Genomic DNA, 25,567 nt, shown 5'->3' on the forward strand with positions numbered 1-25,567 from the left:
GAAGCCGCGGTTCATGCATGTGATTTAAAGTTAGCGTAAAGTTTGTCAGTGTGTGAAGATCGTTATCAGCAGCACAAATGAAGAACTGTGATTTAATTAGCGGAGCATGAAACCTGCGCTTGTAATGCTTTCCAACAGGGAAATATTCATTCATCAAGACAGCTTTCTGCACATGTCTTTGTTCTTCTGACTGTCCTGATCAATCTAATAAACATTTATCATGTTCTCTGCTTTTTTACAGGGTTTCTATAAAGGTGGGAAATTTGTCTTCAGTTTTAAGGTAAACAGCAGCTTGAGTAAATCCGTGATCACTTCAATACATAACATCCCTCTACTGATCAGACGGTGACGCTAGTTGTTTGCTCTAGTAGATTATATAGATGAAAACCTTATAATAGCTTTACATGAGGATTTACAGACCGGTAGTTCTACAATGTAATATAATTCTTGAGAACTGGAATGTTCATTTTCAGTTCTTAAAATGCAAAAATTGTATTTCATTAAAGAACTTCAAATCCACAGAGCAAAGCAACTTTCATGTTTAACACGTTAGTTGGATATAAAGGAAGATAAACGTCTCAGTAATGAAAGTTCCTGCGGTGTTTTAATACGGTAAATCTGAACTGAAGGATGTCAGTGCGGGTGAAGAGAGATCATGATGAAGATGAGGCAGATCTTTCTGGAGAACACAGTTAGGCATGAGCAAAGCTAGGAACGAGCAGTTTCAGTAAGTGCTGTTTCTGCAACTCTCGCGCTGCTCGTACTGAGACCGTAGAGCTGCTCCATTCGGCTTTAACAGACTGTGATCTCCATCCAAACACACACGCGACCCTTCAGTTCGTCTGTCAAACTCTGACAAAATCATATCGCATCATTCAGACCTGTGCTGGCGCTGACCCGGATAGAGCCGTCATGAGTCGCTTTCCAACCTCATAGTGTCATTATTTCTGTGATGCAATAGTTAAAATTATCATAGAAGTACTTGGATAAAAGTTTAAAGTTCAAATATGAACACTGATGTCCACGATAGCGATCATAATTAGCTTTTGATAGAAACTTGGTGCTTAAAGTCCGCGTGAACCGGAAGCTGCAAACGACTTTTCTCCAGTGTTGTGACGTATTTCCCGGTGAAAGGGAACATTGAACAGACGCTCCTCCTCTCCGTCTCGGCTCATCGCAGACTAGCGGTTGGGGGGGAGTGGTGAAGCGTTTCCCAACCCAAGCCGTCAAACCTACATCATCAGAGAAGGAAAGCCATTCCAGACCGGAAGCAACTTTTCAGACTTTGATTAAAGATTACGACGGCAAACAATCTTGTTCTGTGTATTAACTTGCACGGATTAATTTTTCAGCACGAGACTAGTAATATGCACTAACAAAGTAAATAGGGTCAATTTTGATTTCAGTTGGACTTTAAAATAACGCATTTATCGATTACATTGTTTCGCCACTAAGTGACAAGTGACTGTTAAAAAATGTATTTGTTATTGACTCATTTATTGGAGAGAATGTAGTCCTGTGTGATGCTGCTGAAATAAGTCAGAAAGGTGGGATGATTTGTTTTTGTAAATATGACTCCTCTTATACATCATGTACAGTCTGTATAAGTGTGTGATTTAACTTTTCCGATGGTCTAGTGTTAAAAAAATTGCAATATCGACTCGCAATACATGTCGTATCGGCACCCAAGTATCGTGATAGTACCGAAGCGGGAGATGGTGTCTCGTCCCAGCCCTGCTCATGGTGTAAACTTTCTTTTGCTGTCTTTTGTTCCTTTCTTTATTTCTTAATTTGCCATTTACAAATGTATTACGATGAGCTGACATGTTTAGTCACTTCCATGTTTTTATGGCTTTATTTTTGCTTGAAAGGAAGATACTCATACCGGAAACTAACTGGTACTAGTCCTTGCAAATTACCTTCTAACAGCAATTCCAAAAGCTTGTTAAATGACGATTAAAGCGTGTCTGAAGGTCAGATGCTCTTCTCTTTCAGGTAGGGCAGGGTTACCCTCATGACCCTCCAAAAGTCAAATGTGAAACGATGGTTTATCACCCCAACATCGACCTCGAAGGAAACGTCTGTCTAAATATTTTGAGGTATTGTGTGCACCTTTTCCTCACGTTTATCATCACAGACCAGCGAACCCGTTTTAAAGCAGAACTGTACATAAGCACAAACTCTCTTAGATCTTTAGCACTGGTTGTTCAAATACAATAAATATTCATTAAATACTGTAAAATCTCACTTTATTCTGCATGACACAGAGAGATTTTGACGAATGTTCCTGTTGCTTGATCTAAAATTTCTTTATTTCTAATATTTTAATGTCTGCTTTTGTGATGTACATTTTTACGGGTTTGAGTAAATAATGACAGTTTTGTGAATTTTGAAGTGATTCCGCTTAATTGTCTCAAACATGTCTTTTTTTTTTTTTTTTTTACATGATTTCCAAAATACTTTCTACCATTCAGTTGTGTGTGTGTGTGTGTGTTTTAAATGGTCCTGGGATTGAGCAGTGCTTTTTTCTGCTGATCCTGTACAGACTGTGTTTGTGTTTGACGTGTGGAAATAGTCATGATGAACTACGAGAGTGTAACTGAGAAAGCACTTTGACTCTTTATGTTTCAGAGAAGACTGGAAGCCGGTCTTGACGATTAACTCCATCATATACGGACTACAGTATCTGTTCCTCGTAAGTTCCGCTTACGTTTCCTGAATGTCGAATCACTGCGCGTCATGTTGATTAGTGTTCACCAAAACGAACCTCGAAACCAAACTTCATGACGCGTGAGGTTCATGTCGATTCGTTTAATTATTCTTTAACCTCATCATTGTGTTTTTTCACTGTTACGATATCTTTTGCTTGCCTTAGTTTAAATGCAGTCCATTCACCGTAGATAAAATCTCCTTCATGTTTTCTTACAGTTTAAAGGAGTAGTTCACAGAATTAAAATTTGCTGATAATTTACTCTCCCCCTCGTCATCCAAGATATTCATGTCTTTCTTTCTGCGGTCGAAAAGAAATGAAGGTTTTTGAGGAAAACATTCCAGGATGTTTCTCCATATAGTGTCTTCAATGGGGTCCAACGGGTCGAAGGTCCAGATGTGAGTTTCAGTGCAGCTTCAAAGTCTCGACACGATCCAGCCGAGGAAAAAGAGTCTCATCTTGACAAACCAGTGGACATTTTATTACAAATAAACATTTATATACTTTTAACCACTAATGCTGGTCTTGCACGCCACAACTTCATGCATTGAGTAATCCCGTTGGAAAGTATAGGAGGTAAACTAACGTAAGCGGAAAATGTGGGGAAGGGCGAAAAACAGATTTTCTCCTCCAACTTCAAAATCATCCGACATCGTTGGTTTACCGTTTATTTATTTATTTATTTATTGTAAAAGGCGTTTGACTTAGTCTTTGCACGTTGGCTTTATAAACACTGGGCCTGTTCTTCCGCCTACGTCACGCTTGACCTTTCAACCTGATTACGTAATGTGTGGCGCATCACAGCTAGTGTAAGACCAGCATTTGTGGTTAAAAGTATATAAATGTTTATTTATTTTATGTTATAAAATGTCCGCTGGTTTGTCTAGATAAGACACTTATTCCTCGTGTCGAGACTTTGAAGCTGCACTGAAACTCAGATTTGGACCTTCAACCCGTTGGACCCCATTGATGTCCACTATATCCACTATGAGTAAAATTCTGAAGTGAACTTATCCTTTAATTGGTGAATAGTGTGTCATTTACAGACATGAAAATCCAACTTGCAATGGCGTTCATTTGTGCCGTTTGTGAGCAAGCCCTGTGCTAATTGTTCCCGTGTGTTTCCGCTTCCAGGAGCCGAATCCCGAAGACCCGCTGAATAAAGAAGCGGCCGAAGTCCTTCAGACGAACCGGCGGCTCTTCGAGCAGAACGTCCAGCGCTCGCTGCGCGGCGGATACGTGGGCGCTACGTACTTCGAGCGCTGTCTGAAATAGTCCCGCGCGCCGGCCCTCACGTCCGAGAATGCATTTATCGTTTACATGCGCTGAGATGCACTGACCGACACACTGACCGGAGCGCGGGGGGGTTATTAAGGAATAGGCTGGGAAAGGCTGGTCAGTGATTGTTGCTCAGAGAATTCAGTCGTATTTTGCCACTATGCTGGTACCCACTGTTTATTTTTGCTGAGATTCACATGCTAACTTATCCTCCCACTCACAGACATGAACCGAGAGCGAGACGTCATTTCACTTCTCTTGTATTCCATTATGAAGGCTTGAGGACTGATTTCCTCTGGGCGTCAGCGACGGGGATCCTGCCTCGCGTCGCACATATTCAACTGTGTTTAGTAGTCACTAATTTTTATGTTTGCAAAAAAAAAAAAAAAGACGTGTATAGCATCGCATCTGACCAATTCTGATAGTATTGACAAATTGATAACCCGTTGAGCCTGGAGACTGGTTAACTCGAGATCCACAGGATCCGTCTGCAAATTGGGCTGTTGTGAGCTTGGGAGACCTTAAGATGTTTTGCTATAGTTTTCCTGGTTGGGAATGGGTGGGATTGGATTTTCTTGAGGAGGGAAGGGTATGACGTTAGGGTTAGGAATGGTTCCGTAAAATGTTACAATTCTGTTGTGTATATTGAAATCCCAGTTGTTCACGATGACTGCAATATGAATTATGTTAAATAAAATATTGATTTGAATGCCTACATTTTAAGATTAGTGTAAACTACAACAGCAGATTGTCTTTAAAAAACGACAACGATGACAATAAAATGTTTTATCTGACCTGGACCAAAGTGCCTCTGCATCAGGACAGACAGTTGCATCGTCAGAACATGGATTATCATGTTGATTATTAACTTTAACATAGGAGAAAATCATACATATGTTCATGTGATAATCCAAACGCTCTGTTTTGCTGTGTCATCATTAATTAAAAGCTGTAAAAATCACTTTTCTTTCTAACAGTTCTACACATTACTTCGATATCCAGTGTGAATGTGCGAGCGAAAGCCACAGGTCCTCACAGGAAAAATCAGGCCACTATTAGCTGCCATTAAATCAGATTTAAGGAAAAGCGTATTTCCTCTGCACTGTGAACAAAGTCTTCAATATCTGGGTCTTTTTCTGGAAACTTCCATTTGTCCTCGAAGAGTTCTGATTGTCTTCTGTCATTATTTTATAAATCTGTCAGAGAAACTCAGGATGACATGTTTTGGTGATATTAGAAGGTTGAAGCGTTTGAGAAGCAGGAGAGAGGAAGAGCTGGAGAACACTGACGATGAAGGGCCGGTTACAGCAGGGTTCACCAATCTCGGTCCTGGAGGGCCGCTGTCCTGCAGAGTTTAGCTCCAACCCCAATTAAACACACCTGAACCAGCTAACCAAGGTCTCACTAGGCATACTAGAAACTTTCAAACAGGTGTGTTGGAGCTAAACTCTGCAGGACAGCGGCCCTCCAGGACCGAGATTGGTGAACCCTGAGTTACAGTAACGACCTGCTGGAGAACACTGACGATGAAGGACCGGTTACAGTAACTGACCCGCTGGAGAACACTGACGATGAAGGACCGGTTACAGTAACGACCCGCTGGAGAACACTGACGATGAAGGACCGGTTACAGTAACGACCCGCTGGAGAACACTGACGATGAAGGACCGGTTACAGTAACGACCCGCTGGAGAACACTGACGATGAAGGACCGGTTACAGTAACGACCCGCTGGAAAACACTGACGATGAAGGACCGGTTACAGTAACTGACCCGCTGGAGAACACTGACGATGAAGGACCGGTTACAGTAACTGACCCGCTGGAGAACACTGACGATGAAGGACCGTTTACAGTAACAACCCGCTGGAGAACACTGACGATGAAGGACCGGTTACAGTAACGACCCGCTGGAGAACACTGACGATGAAGGACCGTTTACAGTAACGACCCGCTGGAGAACACTGACGATGAAGGACCGGTTACAGTAACTGACCCGCTGGAGAACACTGACGATGAAGGACCGGTTACAGTAACGACCCGCTGGAGAACACTGACGATGAAGGACCGGTTACAGTAACGACCCGCTGGAGAACACTGACGATGAAGGACCGGTTACAGTAACGACCCGCTGGAGAACACTGACGATGAAGGACCGGTTACAGTAACGACCCGCTGGAGAACACTGACGATGAAGGACCGGTTACAGTAACTGACCCGCTGGAGAACACTGACGATGAAGGACCGGTTACAGTAACTGACCCGCTGGAGAACACTGACGATGAAGGACCGGTTACAGTAACTGACCCTAACGAAGCGTTTGAGAACATGGAGAAATGCTCGGCTCTAGAGAACCATCACTGACAACATTCAGATGCACTTTCCCTCCAGTTTCCTTCTGTTCTCTAATCAACAGATTCCTCATCATATCTGTGTAGGCCAATGTACAAACAGCCTAACATTTCAAAAAAAAAATTGTTGATGCATTGGTTTTGAATTAAATGATTAATGAAATGTTTATTCCTTAATATCACCATATACTTAAAGGTGTCAAGTGTTGTTTAATAGAAATAACATGGGAAAAACACTATATTGGGTTCAAGTAAAAACTAAATGAGGATGCGGTAAATGTGTCTTGCCCTGTAGTTGTTGTTTATGAGAAATAATTACTTTTCTTCATAATATATAACCTTTTACTGTTCATACACACATCAGCACAAATCATGACCAGCCACAAGACCTGACAGATGTCAATTCATGAAGAATTATTCTTTTGTGCTCATTCTTATAAATAAACCAGTTCACAGATCGCATTGTATGATTCATTTGTGATTTTGACTAATCTGATTCCAGACGGAGTCAAAGCGCTGAATTAGTTTATGTCCGAGTCAGAAACTGGGAGAAACATGATCCCGGGAGCTCGAGTGTGTGTCCTGAATCACACACATGTTCTCCTGAAGGGTTGAGAACGTGGAGGCTTCACACAGATTATGGTTTTGCAATGATGTTGCATTGATGGACGTATTTGACGCTTGAATATTCTGCACTGCCTCACACATGAGCGCTCAAGTTAGAATAAGTTAAGACCTTACATTTAAATTTATGTATTTGGCAGACGCTTTTATCCAAAGCGACTTACATTGCATTTCAAGCTACACATTTACATTCTTATCAGTTCTTGCTTTCCCTGGGAATCGAACCCATAACCGAACCTAACGCTCTACTGTTTGAGCTCCAAGAAAGCTCTTAAGCTCTGTTACAGTAGTGTGTTACAGTAGTGTGTTAGAGTAGAGTGTTACAGTAGAGTGTTACAGAAGAGTGTTACAGTAGTGTGTTACAGTAGAGCGTTAGAGTAGTGTGTTACAGTAGAGTGTTAGAGTAGTGTGTTACAGTAGTGTGTTACAGTAGAGTGTTAGAGTAGAGTGTTACAGTAGTGTGTTACAGAAGAGTGTTACAGTAGTGTGTTACAGTAGAGCGTTAGAGTAGTGTGTTACAGTAGAGTGTTAGAGTAGTGTGTTACAGTAGAGTGTTAGAGTAGTGTGTTACAGTAGTGTGTTACAGTAGAGTGTTACAGTAGTGTGTTACAGTAGTGTGTTACAGAAGAGTGTTACAGTAGTGTGTTACAGTAGAGCGTTAGAGTAGTGTGTTACAGTAGAGTGTTAGAGTAGTGTGTTACAGTAGTGTGTTACAGAAGAGTGTTACAGTAGTGTGTTACAGTAGAGCGTTAGAGTAGTGTGTTACAGTAGAGTGTTAGAGTAGTGTGTTACAGTAGAGTGTTACAGTAGAGTGTTAGAGTAGAGTGTTACAGTAGTGTGTTACAGAAGTGTGTTACAGAAGAGTGTTACAGTAGTGTGTTACAGTAGAGTGTTACAGTAGAGTGTTAGAGTAGTGTGTTACAGTAGTGTGTTAGAGTAGTGTGTTACAGTAGTGTTACAGTAGTGTGTTACAGAAGTGTGTTACAGAAGAGTGTTACAGTAGTGTGTTACAGTAGAGTGTTAGAGTAGTGTGTTACAGTAGAGTGTTAGAGTAGTGTGTTACAGTAGAGTGTTAGAGTAGAGTGTTACAGTAGAGTGTTAGAGTAGTGTGTTACAGAAGAGCGTTAGAGTAGTGTTACAGTAGTGTTAGAGTAGTGTGTTAGAGTAGAGCGTTAGAGTAGTGTGTTACAGTAGTGTGTTAGAGTAGAGTGTTACAGAAGAGTGTTACAGTAGTGTGTTACAGAAGAGTGTTACAGTAGTGTGTTACAGTAGAGCGTTATAGTGTGTTACAGTAGTTTGTTAGAGTAGAGTGTTACAGTAGTGTGTTAGAGTAGAGTGTTACAGAAGAGTGTTACAGTAGTGTGTTACAGAAGAGTGTTACAGTAGTGTGTTACAGTAGAGTGTTACAGAAGAGTGTTACAGTAGAGTGTTACAGTAGTGTGTTACAGTAGAGCGTTAGAGTAGTGTGTTACAGTAGTGTGGTACAGTAGAGTGTTAGAGTAGCGTTACAGTAGTGTGTTACAGTAGAGTGTTAGAGTAGTGTGTTACAGTAGTGTGTTACAGTAGAGTGTTAGAGTAGTGTGTTACAGTAGAGTGTTAGAGTAGTGTGTTACAGTAGTGTGTTACAGTAGAGTGTTAGAGTAGTGTGTTACAGTAGTGTGTTAGAGTAGTTTGTTACAGTAGAGCGTTAGAGTAGTGTGTTACAGTAGTGTGGTACAGTAGAGTGTTAGAGTAGTGTGGTACAGTAGAGTGTTACATTAGTGTGTTAGAGTAGTGTGTTACAGTAGTGTGTTAGAGTAGCATTACAGTAGTGATACAGTAGAGTGTTAGAGTAGTGTGATGGAGTAGTGTGTTACAGCAGTGTGTTACAGTAGTGTGTTAGAGTAGTGTTTTTACAGCAGCGTGTTACAGTAGTGTTACAGTAGTGTGTAGAGTAGTGTTTTTACAGCAGCGTGTTACAGTAGTGTTACAGTAGTGTGTTAGAGTAGTGTGTTACAGTAGAGTGTTACAGTAGTGTGTTAGAGTAGAGTGTTACAGTAGTGTGTTAGAGTAGTGTGTTACAGTAGAGTGTTACAGTAGTGTGTTACAGTAGAGCGTTAGAGTAGTGTGTTACAGTAGAGTGTTAGAGTAGTGTGTTACAGTGGTGTGTTAGAGTAGAGTGTTACAGTAGTGTGTTACAGTAGTGTGTTACAGTAGAGTGTTAGAGTAGTGTGTTAGAGTAGAGTGTTAGAGTAGTGTGTTACAGTAGAGTGTTAGAGTAGTGTGTTACAGTAGAGTGTTAGAGTAGTGTGTTACAGAAGAGTGTTAGAGTAGTGTTACAGTAGAGTGTTACAGTAGAGTGTTAGAGTAGTGTTACAGTAGTGTGTTACAGTAGAGCGTTAGAGTAGTGTGTTACAGTAGAGTGTTACAGTAGTGTGTTACAGTAGAGTGTTAGAGTAGTGTGTTACAGTAGAGTGTTAAAGTAGTGTGTTACAGTAGAGTGTTACAGTAGAGTGTTAGAGTAGTGTGTTACAGTAGTGTGTTACAGTAGTGTTACAGTAGAGTGTTACAGTAGAGTGTTACAGTAGTGTTAGAGTAGTGTGTTACAGAAGAGCGTTAGAGTAGTGTTACAGTAGAGTGTTAGAGTAGAGTGTTACAGTAGAGTGTTACAGAAGAGTGTTACAGTAGTGTGTTACAGTAGAGCGTTAGAGTAGTGTGTTACAGTAGAGTGTTACAGAAGAGCGTTAGAGTAGTGTTACAGTAGAGTGTTATAGTGTGTTAGAGTAGAGCGTTAGAGTAGTGTGTTAGAGTAGAGTGTTACAGAAGAGTGTTACAGTAGTGTGTTAGAGTAGAGTGTTACAGAAGAGTGTTACAGTAGTGTGTTACAGTAGTGTGTTAGAGTAGAGTGTTACAGAAGAGTGTTACAGTAGTGTGTTAGAGTAGAGTGTTACAGTAGTGTGTTACAGTAGTGTGTTACAGTAGAGTGTTACAGTAGAGTGTTACAGTAGTGTGTTACAGTAGAGTGTTACAGTAGTGTGTTAGAGTAGTGTGTTACAGTAGAGCGTTAGAGTAGTGTGTTACAGTAGAGTGTTAGAGTAGTGTGTTACAGTGGTGTGTTAGAGTAGAGTGTTACAGTAGTGTGTTACAGTAGTGTGTTACAGTAGAGTGTTAGAGTAGTGTGTTAGAGTAGAGTGTTAGAGTAGTGTGTTACAGTAGAGTGTTAGAGTAGTGTTACAGTAGTGTGTTACAGTAGAGTGTTACAGTAGAGTGTTAGAGTAGTGTGTTACAGAAGAGTGTTAGAGTAGTGTTACAGTAGAGTGTTACAGTAGAGTGTTAGAGTAGTGTTACAGTAGTGTGTTAGAGTAGTGTGTTACAGTAGAGCATTAGAGTAGTGTGTTACAGTAGTGTGTTACAGTAGAGTGTTAGAGTAGTGTGTTACAGTAGTGTGTTACAGTAGTGTGTTACAGAAGAGTGTTACAGTAGTGTGTTACAGTAGAGCGTTAGAGTAGAGTGTTACAGTAGAGTGTTAGAGTAGTGTGTTACAGTAGAGTGTTAGATTATTGTGTTACAGTAGTGTGTTACAGTACAGCGTTAGAGTAGTGTGTTACAGTAGAGTGTTACAGTAGTGTGTTAGAGTAGTGTGTTACAGTAGCGTGTTACAGTAGAGTGTTAGAGTAGTGTGTTACAGTAGAGTGTTACAGTAGAGTGTTACAGTAGCGTGTTACAGTAGAGTGTTACAGTAGCGTGTTACAGTAGAGTGTTAGAGTAGAGTGTTACAGTAGTGTGTTACAGTAGAGTGTTAGATTAGTGTGTTACAGTAGTGTGTTACAGTAGAGCGTTAGAGTAGTGTGTTACAGTAGAGTGTTACAGTAGTGTGTTAGAGTAGTGTGTTACAGTAGTGTTTTACAATAGAGTTACAGTAGTCTGTTACAGTAGAGCGTTAGAGTAGTGTGTTACAGTAGAGTGTTACAGTAGTGTGTTAGAGTAGTGTGTTACAGTAGTGTTTTACAATAGAGTTACAGTAGTCTGTTACAGTAGTGTGTTAGAGTAGTGTGTTGCAGTAGTGTGTTACAGTAGAGTGTTACAGTAGTGTGTTAGAGTAGCGTTACAGTAGTGTGTTAGAGTAGTGTGTTACAGTAGTGTGTTAGAGTAGTGTGTTACAGTAGTGTGTTACAGTAGTGTGTTACAGTAGTGTGTTAGAGTAGTGTGTTACAGTAGAGTGTTAGAGTAGCGTTACAGTAGTGTGTTACAGTAGTGTGTTAGAGTAGTGTTACAATAGAGTTACAGTAGTGTGTTACAGTAGAGTGTTACAGTAGAGTGTTACAGTAGTGTGTTAGAGTAGTGTGTTACAGTAGTGTGCTACAGTAGTGTATTACAGTAGTGTTAGAGTAGTGTGTTAGAGTAGTGTCTAACACTTGATGGCTGCTCTGTTAAGTCTTCGTCGTCGGTTAGGAACCTGGGTGTGCTCTTTGATACCAATCTTTCATTTGAAAGTCACGTGTCTAGTATCTGTAAAACTGCATTTTTCCATCTTAAAAATATATCTAAATTACGTCATATGCTCTCATTGACAAATGCGGAACAATTAGTTCATGCGTTCATGACCTCAAGGCTAGATTATTGTAATGCTCTACTGGGTGGTTGCCCTGCACGCTTAATAAACAAACTACAGCTGGTCCAAAACGCAGCAGCTCGAGTTCTTACCAGAACCAGGAAGTATGACCATATTAGCCCGGTTCTGTCAAAACTGCACTGGCTCCCTATTAAACATCGCATAAATTTTAAAATATTGCTGATTACTTACAAAGCACTGAATGGTTTAGCTCCGCAGTACTTGAGCGAGCTCTTAACGCATTATAGTCCGTCACGTCTATTACGATCTCAAAATTCCGGCCAGTTGATTATACCTAGAATATCAAAATCGACTGCTGGCGGTAGATCCTTTTCCTATTTAGCACCAAAACTCTGGAACAGTCTTCCTACCATTGTCCGGGAAGCAGACACACTCTGTCAGTTCAAAGCCAGATTAAAGACACATCTCTTTGACCTAGCTTTCACATAATACATTATAGACTTCTATAATTTAATGTTATGCTGCATAGATTAGGTCAGCCGGAACCGGAAACACTTCCCAAAAATCCTGATGTACTCGTTACATCACGAGAAGAATGGCATCTACGCTAATTTTAGTGTCTGTGTTTATCCCAAGGTTTTTCCTGCAGCCTGCCGGATCCAGGCCGTATCCAGATCTGACGAAGGACCTTCACCTGGACCGATGACAACGCAGTGCTGAAGTGCCAACTAGTCTCTCCCTATGGAGGATCCCACTACCACTCTACAGATAAGGCGTTGTCGGGAAAATTCGTCTTGCGGTCCTACCCCAAAGCAACAAATAAAATAAAATTCCTTATCAAAATTTATAAGGAAAGACAAGTATTTTGTTTAGGCTTGGCTTGTAGGGAATTCCAAACCTGCGTATATTCTTACGCACATAACTATAGAACCCATTCTAAATGCGCATGTGACCGCCATCAGCGTTTCTCACAGGTTCGCGTTTAAAGTCTGTGTAGAGAGAATGGTGTCGTCTTAGCGGCCCCTAATTTAATAACAAATGATCATTGCGACGGAACCAAATCAATTAAAACTAACTTTAGATGGAAATAACTTAACTCTGCTGTAAAGCCGAAACAATCTCTGTTACCTTAAATTATACGCTTATCTCTGTAAAGCTGCTTTGAGACAATCTACATTGTTAAAAGCGCTATATAAATGAAGATGACTTGACTTGACTAGTGTGTTACAGTAGAGTGTTACAGTAGTGTGTTACAGTAGATTGTTAGAGTAGCGTTACAGTAGTGTGTTACAGTAGTGTGTTACAGTAGTGTGTTAGAGTAGTGTGTTACAGTAGAGTGTTAGAGTAGCGTTACAGTAGTGTGTTACAGTAGTGTGTTAGAGTAGTGTTACAATAGAGTTACAGTAGTGTGTTAGAGTAGAGTGTTAGAGTAGTGTGTTAGAGTAGTGTGTTACAGTAGTGTGTTACAGTAGAGTGTTACAGTAGTGTGTTAGAGTAGTGTGTTACAGTAGTGTGCTACAGTAGTGTATTACAGTAGTGTTAGAGTAGTGTGTTAGAGTAGTGTGTTACAGTAGAGTGTTACAGTAGTGTGTTAGAGTAGTGTGTTACAGTAGTGTGTTACAGTAGAGTGTTACAGTAGTGTGTTAGAGTAGTGTGTTACAGTAGTGTGCTACAGTAGTGTATTACAGTAGTGTTAGAGTAGTGTGTTAGAGTAGTGTGTTACAGTAGAGTGTTACAGTAGATTGTTAGAGTAGCGTTACAGTAGTGTGTTACAGTAGTGTGTTACAGTAGTGTGTTAGAGTAGTGTGTTACAGTAGAGTGTTAGAGTAGCGTTACAGTAGTGTGTTACAGTAGTGTGTTAGAGTAGTGTTACAATAGAGTTACAGTAGTGTGTTACAGTAGAGTGTTAGAGTAGTTTGTTAGAGTAGTGTGTTACAGTAGTGTGTTACAGTAGAGTGTTACAGTAGTGTGTTAGAGTAGTGTGTTACAGTAGTGTGCTACAGTAGTGTATTACAGTAGTGTTAGAGTAGTGTGTTAGAGTAGTGTGTTACAGTAGAGTGTTACAGTAGTGTGTTACAGTAGTGTGTTACAGTAGTGTGTTACAGTAGAGTGTTACAGTAGTGTGTTAGAGTAGTGTGTTACAGTAGTGTGCTACAGTAGTGTATTACAGTAGTGTTAGAGTAGTGTGTTAGAGTAGTGTGTTACAGTAGAGTGTTACAGTAGTGTGTTACAGTAGATTGTTAGAGTAGCGTTACAGTAGTGTGTTACAGTAGTGTGTTAGAGTAGTGTGTTACAATAGTTACAGTAGTGTGCTAATCCTCATCTCCCTCATCCTCTTCCTCATCATACTCTTCCTCCTCATCCTCTTCCTCATCCTCTTCTTACTCATACTCTTCCTCCTCTTCCTCATCCTCTTCCTCCTCTAACTCATACTCTTTCTCATCCTCTTCCTCCTCTAACTCATACTCTTTCTCATCCTCTTCCACCTCTTCCTCATCCTCTTCCTCCTCTAACTCATACTCTTCCTCATCCTCTTCCTCCTTGTCCTCTTCCTCATACTCTTTCTCATCCTCTTCCTTATCCTCTTACTCCTCTTCCTCATTCTCCCTCCTCTTCCTCATTCTCCCTCCTCTTCCTCATACTCTTCCTCCTCTTCCTCATCCTCTTCCTCCTCTTACACATACTCTTCCTCCTCTTATACTCTTCCTCTAACTTATACTCTTCTTCCTCTTACACATACTCTTCCTCCTCTTATACTCTTCCTCTAACTCATACTCTTCTTCCTCTTACACATACTCTTCTTCCTCTTACACATACTCTTCCTCCTCTTACTCATACTCTTCCTCCTCTTACTCATCCTCTTCCTCCTCTTACACGTACCCTTCCTCCTCTTACATGTACCCTTCTTCCTCCTCTTACTCATACTCCTCTTCCTCTCAGATTGTTTCCATCTATTGTTTATATCATCAGTCAGGGCACCTGTACACTTTTCATATTTCATACTCAACATATTTCATACAGTTGGTTTGATCACATCATTAGAAATAATGTTAACAATTTTGGCCTGTTGTGTGTAGAATTTTTTTAAATAGAGTGCATGGGATTTGAAAAAGGTGTCTAACTGCCTGAACTTGTTAAAGGTTTTAAAGAAAGAGTGATTTATTCAACAAATGGGTTTCGGCTATTTTGGGTTAAGGAATCTGGTTCAGAGAATGAGGTTTAGCAACTGTGAGAAACGAAACGTTTTAGCAATTGTGAAAAACTGTAAGACTGATGATGCTGTTTGTGACACGGACCGCGCGAGCATCGTGATGCTGCGCATGGGCGGAGACTGTGACGTCAGCGCGTGACGTCAGCGCGTGATATCGTTCGCAGGCGGGAGTTCCGCGCGGCCTTTTCCTCGCGACAGCGGCTGATGAAGAAGCGGATACCCGCGAGAACTGCTCGTCCTCGTTATTAGGCGTGGACGCGATTCTGACTTTACACGACCGATTCCTCGTTCCCGTCACTGCAGATCTCGTCGCGTTTGCGCGCGTCAGGATGGAGCTGATCACAATCCTCGAGAAAACCGTGTCTCCAGGTACACGAGCCTCGCCCGCACGCGTCTGATCCACACATGTGTGTGTTTCTCACGCGTGCGATCCTAGATTGAAGGGTTTGTGTGTGTGTGTTAGCGGGCGGCTAATATAGCGAAGGCCTCTCGACGCTTATCCTGTTGTGTGAACAGCTGCTGAAACGCATAAAGCTGCACTTTATTTCTAAAGACTGTCGACGAGAACAGCAAACGCGCGCGTCAGCCGTCAAAGCCTGCGCGCGTCGCGTTTGTAAACGGCGTTTGCCGGCCTGTGCGGCGACCCGAGTCTCTCACGGGCGGAGAATGCGATTATCAGAGTAAATATAATAACTCAAAGCTCTTCCTCATATTCCCGCACATGTGCTGATGTTGCGAGGTTTGTCGCGTTCGCAGGCTAGTCTCGATAAAGTTATTAGCAGGTTAGCATGCTACTCAGGAAGTGGCTAGGTGCTAGCACGGCTAGTTCTCAGTCATTGCTATCTGCCTCAGAAAGTTTCTAAGTTCAAGCTCGGTTTTAGTGCCCGCCATTTCTCTCGCTCTTTAATACATGTAAATAGCAGGCATGTGAGCGAGTGGGTTTTTTGTTGAGTGTGAGGCGGGAATGAAGCCGATCACAGCATGTGTGTGTGTGTGTGTGTGTGTGTGTGTGTGTGTGCAGTTTTGCTACAGCGATTGAGACGCGTGAGTTTGCGGGTGTTTGGCGGGAGAGGAAAGCTGTGATGCTTCATGCGTGTCATTCGTCATTGATCATGAGTTTCTTCTTGATTGTGGTTGATTTTCAGATCGACATGAGCTGGAAGCGGCACAGAAGTTTCTGGAGCAGGCGGCCATCGAGAACCTGGTGATGAAGCACAACACACACACACACACACACTCATTCACAGCTCTGATGTCTGTCACACTGACCTCTCTCTCTTCACTGAGTTCCTGGATGTGTCTGAAACCGAAGACTGCACTCGCTAAAGTACAGGTTCTGGCAGTGATGCCACAGAAAGCCTTTATTTTAAGAGTGATGTCAGTTTCTGTATAAATCTTTAGGAAACTGCTGTAACTCCAGCTGGATCAGGATGGGTTGTTAGAGACATACAACCAGTGATCATGAAACGGCAGAACCTCGCTGTCCGTTACAGTGACCGTCATGAGCACTGAGACTCTGGCTGGGTTATGACCAGCTCAAGTAGAGCCATATCTGAATACAGGGTTAGCATCTTCTGCGCGTTAGCATGTTTCACTGTGTGTGTGTGTGTGGAGGTGAAGAGAGAGAGCGCTAGATTGCTCTTGATCATCTGACGTTCCTCCAGTATGAGGGCTGGTCTAAACCCACGTCTCGGTTTGTTTCAGCCGACGTTCCTGGTGGAGCTGTCGAAGGTGCTGGCCAATCCCGGGAACACACAGGTGGCCCGAGTGGCAGCGGGTCTGCAGGTGAAGAACTCCCTGACCTCGAAGGACCCGGATGTGAAGACCCAGAACCAGCAGAGATGGCTGGCCATCGACTCCAGCGCACGCAGGGAGATCAAGAACTACGTAAGCCCCCATTCCCTCAGTGCGCTCACGACGCCGGACACTATAGGTCAGGGTTAGCCGTCGCTCCGGTCTGGGAATGCAGGCCTAGTGACTGAGCAGATATTCACTGACTGAAGGGTTAGAATTGAATTGTGCAAAATGAACAGATTTGTGTTAATCAAACTTCTCTAGACCTTATGGCATTCCTTAAAAAATAAACTTTGCACAGGATTCTATTGTGTGTGTATATATACATTTATTTTTGTTTTTCATAATTAATTGTGGCTTACATTAAAACAGGGAACGACAACTGGCGGCCCGCGGGCCAAAACTGGCCCACCAGCAATATTTTCTGGCCCGCCGGATTATTTTGGAAGTCCTAAATGCTGCACAAAACTCTTCCACTACTTGAGAAAAGCCGTAGTCGCTGTACTCACTGTGTGAAACGCCCATAGGGAATCATGCGGCGCGGGATTCAATTTTAAAGTGTAACGGTGCGTTCACACCGGATGCGAATAGCGCGTCAAATTCGTGCCTGCCGCCTCTAGTTATAGGCTTGACCACTTTGTATCCATTCGCGCGTCAAAAGACGGTTGCGGTCGGAACTCTGGTGTACTTTGGACGGAGCGGGCGGTCTGACTGACAACAGCCCACTGCCGACATCTTTTGACAGCGTATCCGCACTTAATTCTGACCGCCTGTACACCTCTGAGGAGCTGTTTGGAAACCATTGTCAGTCAACAACATTGTTTTTATGCAAGGATGTTAGAAATAGTTCGGCAGAAAATAGCCTACTTCATTTGTCAGTAGAGCAATATGATTTTCGTTTATGTTGCTTAGAAATTTGAGTGTTAGGCTTTGTCCTATTTCATTTATGTTATTTATAATTCATAATTTTTTTCTGTGGCATTTTTTTTCTCTGCTGACAGTAGGCTACAATGTTAAAATAGCCTAATATTTATATTTACACAAACACAATTTTTTTGTATAGCATTTATAATTATTATAGGCTACTTAATCTCCTTCTTTTCGTTAGAGACATTTGAATGTGAGATTATGGAAACAAGATCTAAATTTTGCGGACCCGTCAGGTCGGGAAATAAAGCGGGTGAACACAGAGTGTATTTTAAGCGGTTGCTGAATAGAACCTTGTGGGAGCGGGACGGAAACATAACAGTCCCGCGCAGACCTCCTTAAACCGGTGTGTATGAGTGTGTCCCGAATAAATAATACAAAAAAAAGGAATAAAGTTCAAAAGTCGGACTATAAGCGAATGGGGCACGATTGCTATTCACACCTTTATTAAAATGGCTGTAATCTGTTACCACAATAGTAGCCTACTTGATCTGTTTAAAATTATTTCCTTGATATATGCCTAAGGTGTTAAATTAAAAATTAAAAATCAAAATTAAAATTTGTCTAATCCAGTAATAATTATTTTCTATTTTTGATCTTAGCACAATCAGAAAACCCGTCGTTATTAGTTTTTTCATTTTAGTTCAGGAAATAAATAATGGAAAAACAAGTCGTTTTTCATCTTTTTATTTTTGGTTTTAATTTGAAAAAACGATTGAACGAATGGTCCACTGACGGTGACGGACCCATCATATTCCGCGATTATAGGCCTATATAAGAATATTTAATTTGTATCCATAGGCCTACTCTGTGTAGCTGGCCCGCCATCTACTGGCTAAAAAAAAATATTGGCCCGCGGCCAAAGTTACATGCTGACCCCTGCATTAAAACTTTATAGATGTGTTGGCTCAGTGAATCCTAATATTAATGTACAATCAACGTAAAGGCAGTGTAGTCTGAATAATCAAGGCCAGTGTCACCGGTACTTTTAAAAGATTTACTGACTTAACCATTTATTAATTGTAATGGAATGTCCAATTTTAATATAATTCATTCAATCCATGATCATAAATGTCACTTTATGCAGCTTTATTTAGTGTGAAACTCTTGTCTCTCTGTGTTTCAAATCTTGTTTTACTCCTTAACTCTTTCCCTACCAGCGTTTCTGTGAAGTTTCACCGCCAGCATGTGATCATTATCACGAAAGGTTCATGTCCCCCAGAATATGTTGCTGTATGAATATCTATCTGAACATGCAGTGTATCAAAAGAAAGAATAGAGCCTCTGCTTTTAAACAAAAAACTGTTTTATTCAGCTTCATTATTTTTTTATCAACATTTTAATGTAAGTTTCATTAAAAAAGCAACATTTTGAGTAAAGGGTTAACAAAAATTGCTGAGAATCTCATCTGTCGAAGACTGCATCCAGATCAGATTCAGGACGATGATCAAACGCTCTAGTTCTAGTCCATCAGCACTCAAAGCTTCAGTCGTTTCCTCTTGATGGTTCCACATTTCGTTCTGTAACATTAGGCAGGTTTGATTTAAATGCCGTTTAATATTGATGATCGCTTTATTTTACACAGGCATTAGCCTACATATGCTATCGCTTGTATCTGTTTCTTGTCCTGTGTTTAGATCAGGAGATCCTGTTCTCTTTCAGAAGTTGCCTATAGCGCCCCCTACCATATAACAGTGGAAAACCGGAAAATTCCTTCATGGGCAGCAAAAGAGTTAATTGTCACGCTAAATATGTAGCAGAATTAATTATCAGTATTTAAGGATTGTTCCTCTCGTTACAACATCAGTATCACAAGCGTCTCTACTTTTATGTGTGTTAACCCTTCACGTTAAGAGTCCGCAGCTCTCGCATGAGTCTTTGGGCTTTAGAAGACCTTGGAATGTTGTTTGTCTGGTCTCCAGTAGGGCTGTCCATCGCTGGGTCAACAGGCAGTCGATTCGTCATTCACCAGCTTTGATTTCTGTGTGTTGGTCTCGTGTGCTGTAGGTGCTGCAGACTCTGGGTACGGAGACCTATCGGCCCAGCTCAGCGTCCCAGTGTGTGGCTGGCATCGCGTGCGCAGAGATCCCAGTGAACCAGTGGCCCGAGCTCATCCCTCAGCTGGTGGCCAATGTGACGGACCCCAGCAGCACTGAGCACATGAAGGAGTCCACGCTCGAGGCCATCGGATACATCTGCCAGGACATCGTGAGTCTTCTGCCATAATCATAACCATAACTCTGCCAGGACATCGTGAGTCTTCTGCCATAATCATAACCATAACTCTGCCAGGACATCGTGAGTCATAATCATAACCATAACTCTGCCAGGACATCGTGAGTCCTCAGCCGTAACCATAACCATAACTCTGCCAGGACATCGTGAGTCCTCAGCCATAATCATAACCATAACTCTGCCAGGACATCGTGAGTCCTCAGCCGTAACCATAACCATAACTCTGCCAGGACATCGTGAGTCCTCAGCCATAATCATAACCATAACTCTGCCAGGACATCGTGAGTCCTCAGCCGTAACCATAATCATAACCATAACTCTGCCAGGACATCGTGAGTCCACAGTCATAATCATAACCATAACTCTGCCAGGACATCGTGAGTCCTCAGCCGTAACCATAATCATAACCATAACTCTGCCAGGACATTGTGAGTCCTCAGTCATAACCATAATCATAACCATAACTCTGCCAGGACATTGTGAGTCCTCAGCCATAATCATAACCATAACTCTGCCAGGACATCGTGAGTCCTCAGCCATAATCATAACCATAACTCTGCCAGGACATCGTGAGTCCTCAGCCATAATCAACCATAACTCTGCCAGGACATCGTGAGTCCTCAGCCGTAACCATAATCATAACCATAACTCTGCCAGGACATTGTGAGTCCACAGTCATAATCATAACCATAACTCTGCCAGGACATCGTGAGTCCTCAGCCGTAACCATAATCATAACCATAACTCTGCCAGGACATTGTGAGTCCTCAGTCATAACCATAATCATAACCATAACTCTGCCAGGACATCGTGAGTCCTCAGCCATAATCATAACCATAACTCTGCCAGGACATCGTGAGTCCTCAGCCGTAACCATAACCATAACTCTGCCAGGACATCGTGAGTCCTCAGCCATAATCATAACCATAACTCTGCCAGGACATCGTGAGTCCTCAGCCATAACCATAATCATAACCATAACTCTGCCAGGACATCGTGAGTCCACAGTCATAATCATACCCATAACTCTGCCAGGACATCGTGAGTCCTCAGCCGTAACCATAATCATAACCATAACTCTGCCAGGACATTGTGAGTCCTCAGTCATAACCATAATCATAACCATAACTCTGCCAGGACATCGTGAGTCCTCAGCCATAATCATAACCATAACTCTGCCAGGACATCGTGAGTCCTCAGCCATAATCATAACCATAACTCTGCCAGGACATCGTGAGTCCTCAGCCATAATCATAACCATAACCATTACTCTGCCAGGACATCGTGAGTCCTCAGCCATAATCATAATCATAACCATAACCATAACTCTGCCAGGACATCGTGAGTCCTCAGCCATAACCATAACCATAACTCTGCCAGGACATCGTGAGTCCTCAGCCGTAACCATAATCATAACCATAACTCTGCCAGGACATCGTGAGTCCACAGTCATAATCATAACCATAACTCTGCCAGGACATCGTGAGTCCTCAGCCGTAACCATAATCATAACCATAACTCTGCCAGGACATTGTGAGTCCTCAGTCATAACCATAATCATAACCATAACTCTGCCAGGACATCGTGAGTCCTCAGCCATAATCATAACCATAACTCTGCCAGGACATCGTGAGTCCTCAGCCATAATCATAACCATAACCATTACTCTGCCAGGACATCGTGAGTCCTCAGCCATAATCATAATCATAACCATAACCATAACTCTGCCAGGACATCGTGAGTCCTCAGCCATAATCATAACCATAACTCTGCCAGGACATCGTGAGTCCTCAGCCATAACCATAATCATAACCATAACTCTGCCAGGACATCGTGAGTCCTCAGCCGTAACCATAATCATAACCATAACTCTGCCAGGACATCGTGAGTCCACAGTCATAATCATAACCATAACTCTGCCAGGACATCGTGAGTCCTCAGCCGTAACCATAATCATAACCATAACTCTGCCAGGACATTGTGAGTCCTCAGTCATAACCATAACTCTGCCAGGACATCGTGAGTCCTCAGCCATAATCATAACCATAACTCTGCCAGGACATCGTGAGTCCTCAGCCATAATCATAACCATAACTCTGCCAGGACATCGTGAGTCCTCAGCCATAATCATAACCATAACTCTGCCAGGACATCGTGAGTCCTCAGCCGTAACCATAACCATAACTCTGCCAGGACATCGTGAGTCCTCAGCCATAATCATAACCATAACTCTGCCAGGACATCGTGAGTCCTCAGCCGTAACCATAACCATAACTCTGCCAGGACATCGTGAGTCCTCAGCCATAATCATAACCATAACTCTGCCAGGACATTGTGAGTCCTCAGCCATAATCATAACCATAACTCTGCCAGGACATTGTGAGTCCACAGTCATAATCATAACCATAACTCTGCCAGGACATCGTGAGTCCTCAGCCATAACCATAATCATAACCATAACTCTGCCAGGACATCGTGAGTCCTCAGCCGTAACCATAATCATAACCATAACTCTGCCAGGACATCGTGAGTCCTCAGCCGTAACCATAATCATAACCATAACTCTGCCAGGACATTGTGAGTCCTCAGCCATAACCATAATCATAACCATAACTCTGCCAGGACATCGTGAGTCCTCAGCCGTAACCATAATCATAACCATAACTCTGCCAGGACATCGTGAGTCCACAGTCATAATCATAACCATAACTCTGCCAGGACATCGTGAGTCCTCAGCCGTAACCATAATCATAACCATAACTCTGCCAGGACATTGTGAGTCCTCAGTCATAACCATAATCATAACCATAACTCTGCCAGGACATCGTGAGTCCTCAGCCATAATCATAACCATAACTCTGCCAAGACATCGTGAGTCCTCAACCATAACCATAACTCTGCCAGGACATTGTGAGTCCTCAGCCATAATCATAACCATAACTCTGCCAAGACATCGTGAGTCCTCAGCCATAATCATAATCATAACCATAACTCTGCCAGGACATCGTGAGTCCTCAGCCATTACTCATAATCATAACCATAACTTTGCCAGGACATCGTGAGTCCTCAGCCATTACTCATAATCATAACCATAACTTTGCCAGGACATCGTGAGTCCTCAGCCATTACTCATAATCATAACCATAACTCTGCCAGAACATTGTAAGTCCTCAGCCATAACCATAATCATAACCATAACTCTGCCAGGACATCGTGAGTCCTCAGCCATAATCATAACCATAACTCTGCCAAGACATCGTGAGTCCTCAGCCATAATCATAATCATAACCATTACTCTGCCAGGACATCGTGAGTCCTCAGCCATAATCATAACCATAACTTTGCCAGGACATCGTGAGTCCTCAGCCATTACTCATAATCATAACCATAACCATAACTCTGCCAGGACATCGTGAGTCCTCAGCCATAATCATAACCATAACTCTGCCAGGACATCGTGAGTCCTCAGCCATAACCATAATCATAACCATAACTCTGCCAGGACATCGTGAGTCCTCAGCCGTAACCATAATCATAACCATAACTCTGCCAGGACATCGTGAGTCCACAGTCATAATCATAACCATAACTCTGCCAGGACATCGTGAGTCCTCAGCCGTAACCATAATCATAACCATAACTCTGCCAGGACATCGTGAGTCCTCAGCCATTATCATAACCATAACTCTGCCAGGACATCGTGAGTCCTCAGCCGTAACCATAACCATAACTCTGCCAGGACATCGTGAGTCCTCAGCCATAATCATAACCATAACTCTGCCAGGACATCGTGAGTCCTCAGCCATAATCATAACCATAACTCTGCCAGGACATCGTGAGTCATAATCATAACCATAACTCTGCCAGGACATCGTGAGTCCTCAGCCGTAACCATAACCATAACTCTGCCAGGACATCGTGAGTCCTCAGCCATAATCATAACCATAACTCTGCCAGGACATCGTGAGTCCTCAGCCGTAACCATAATCATAACCATAACTCTGCCAGGACATCGTGAGTCCACAGTCATAATCATAACCATAACTCTGCCAGGACATCGTGAGTCCTCAGCCGTAACCATAATCATAACCATAACTCTGCCAGGACATTGTGAGTCCTCAGTCATAACCATAATCATAACCATAACTCTGCCAGGACATCGTGAGTCCTCAGCCATAATCATAACCATAACTCTGCCAGGACATCGTGAGTCCTCAGCCATAATCATAACCATAACTCTGCCAGGACATCGTGAGTCCTCAGCCATAATCATAACCATAACTCTGCCAGGACATCGTGAGTCCTCAGCCGTAACCATAATCATAACCATAACTCTGCCAGGACATTGTGAGTCCACAGTCATAATCATAACCATAACTCTGCCAGGACATCGTGAGTCCTCAGCCGTAACCATAATCATAACCATAACTCTGCCAGGACATTGTGAGTCCTCAGTCATAACCATAATCATAACCATAACTCTGCCAGGACATCGTGAGTCCTCAGCCATAATCATAACCATAACTCTGCCAGGACATCGTGAGTCCTCAGCCGTAACCATAACCATAACTCTGCCAGGACATCGTGAGTCCTCAGCCATAATCATAACCATAACTCTGCCAGGACATCGTGAGTCCTCAGCCATAACCATAATCATAACCATAACTCTGCCAGGACATCGTGAGTCCTCAGCCGTAACCATAATCATAACCATAACTCTGCCAGGACATCGTGAGTCCACAGTCATAATCATAACCATAACTCTGCCAGGACATCGTGAGTCCTCAGCCGTAACCATAATCATAACCATAACTCTGCCAGGACATTGTGAGTCCTCAGTCATAACCATAATCATAACCATAACTCTGCCAGGACATCGTGAGTCCTCAGCCATAATCATAACCATAACTCTGCCAGGACATCGTGAGTCCTCAGCCATAATCATAACCATAATTCTGCCAGGACATCGTGAGTCCTCAGCCATAATCATAACCATAACTCTGCCAGGACATCGTGAGTCCTCAGCCGTAACCATAACCATAACTCTGCCAGGACATCGTGAGTCCTCAGCCGTAACCATAACCATAACTCTGCCAGGACATCGTGAGTCCTCAGCCGTAACCATAACCATAACTCTGCCAGGACATTGTGAGTCCTCAGCCATAATCATAACCATAACTCTGCCAGGACATTGTGAGTCCTCAGCCATAATCATAACCATAACTCTGCCAGGACATTGTGAGTCCACAGTCATAATCATAACCATAACTCTGCCAGGACATCGTGAGTCCTCAGCCATAACCATAATCATAACCATAACTCTGCCAGGACATCGTGAGTCCTCAGCCGTAACCATAATCATAACCATAACTCTGCCAGGACATTGTGAGTCCTCAGCCGTAACCATAATCATAACCATAACTCTGCCAGGACATCGTGAGTCCTCAGCCATAATCATAACCATAACTCTGCCAGGACATCGTGAGTCCTCAGCCATAATCATAACCATAACCATTACTCTGCCAGGACATCGTGAGTCCTCAGCCATAATCATAACCATAACCATAACCATAACTCTGCCAGGACATCGTGAGTCCTCAGCCATAATCATAACCATAACTCTGCCAGGACATCGTGAGTCCTCAGCCATAACCATAATCATAACCATAACTCTGCCAGGACATCGTGAGTCCTCAGCCGTAACCATAATCATAACCATAACTCTGCCAGGACATCGTGAGTCCACAGTCATAATCATAACCATAACTCTGCCAGGACATCGTGAGTCCTCAGCCGTAACCATAATCATAACCATAACTCTGCCAGGACATTGTGAGTCCTCAGTCATAACCATAATCATAACCATAACTCTGCCAGGACATCGTG

General features: G+C 42.5%; 2 protein-coding genes across 7 annotated transcripts in view; both read left to right on the forward strand.

The window, feature by feature from the left end:
* The window catches only part of ube2m (ubiquitin conjugating enzyme E2 M), a 7,081-nt gene extending 2,108 nt beyond the window's left edge, over positions 1 to 4,973 (forward strand). Inside the window, exons 3-7 of one of the 2 annotated variants that reach the window (XR_014030954.1) lie at positions 242 to 280; positions 1,996 to 2,099; positions 2,632 to 2,695; positions 3,845 to 4,105; positions 4,212 to 4,941. Coding sequence is in view for 1 of the 2 variants with exons in the window: in XM_081376883.1 (XP_081233009.1) it covers positions 242 to 280; positions 1,996 to 2,099; positions 2,632 to 2,695; positions 3,845 to 3,985 (348 nt within the window). In the remaining variant the exon portion in view is untranslated. Of the gene's footprint in view, positions 1 to 241; positions 281 to 1,995; positions 2,100 to 2,631; positions 2,696 to 3,844 lie in introns of both variants that reach the window. The other variant, XM_081376883.1, reaches the window with a different exon arrangement.
* Positions 4,974 to 14,806: 9,833 nt separating this feature from the next.
* Positions 14,807 to 25,567, forward strand: part of kpnb1 (karyopherin (importin) beta 1) — a 30,658-nt gene continuing 19,897 nt past the window's right edge. For 2 of the 5 annotated variants that reach the window (XM_081377152.1, XM_081377151.1), the window contains exons 1-4: positions 14,911 to 15,094; positions 15,871 to 15,929; positions 16,430 to 16,612; positions 19,454 to 19,654. In XM_081377152.1, coding sequence (XP_081233278.1) covers positions 15,055 to 15,094; positions 15,871 to 15,929; positions 16,430 to 16,612; positions 19,454 to 19,654 — 483 coding nt within the window. In that variant the 5' untranslated portion in view covers positions 14,911 to 15,054. Of the gene's footprint in view, positions 15,095 to 15,870; positions 15,930 to 16,429; positions 16,613 to 19,453; positions 19,655 to 25,567 lie in introns of all 5 variants that reach the window. The other 3 variants (XM_081377149.1, XM_081377148.1, XM_081377150.1) reach the window with 3 other exon arrangements.

The sequence above is a fragment of the Scardinius erythrophthalmus genome (assembly GCF_964197995.2).
Source record: "Scardinius erythrophthalmus genome assembly, chromosome: 10".
Lineage (NCBI taxonomy): Eukaryota > Metazoa > Chordata > Actinopteri > Cypriniformes > Leuciscidae > Scardinius > Scardinius erythrophthalmus.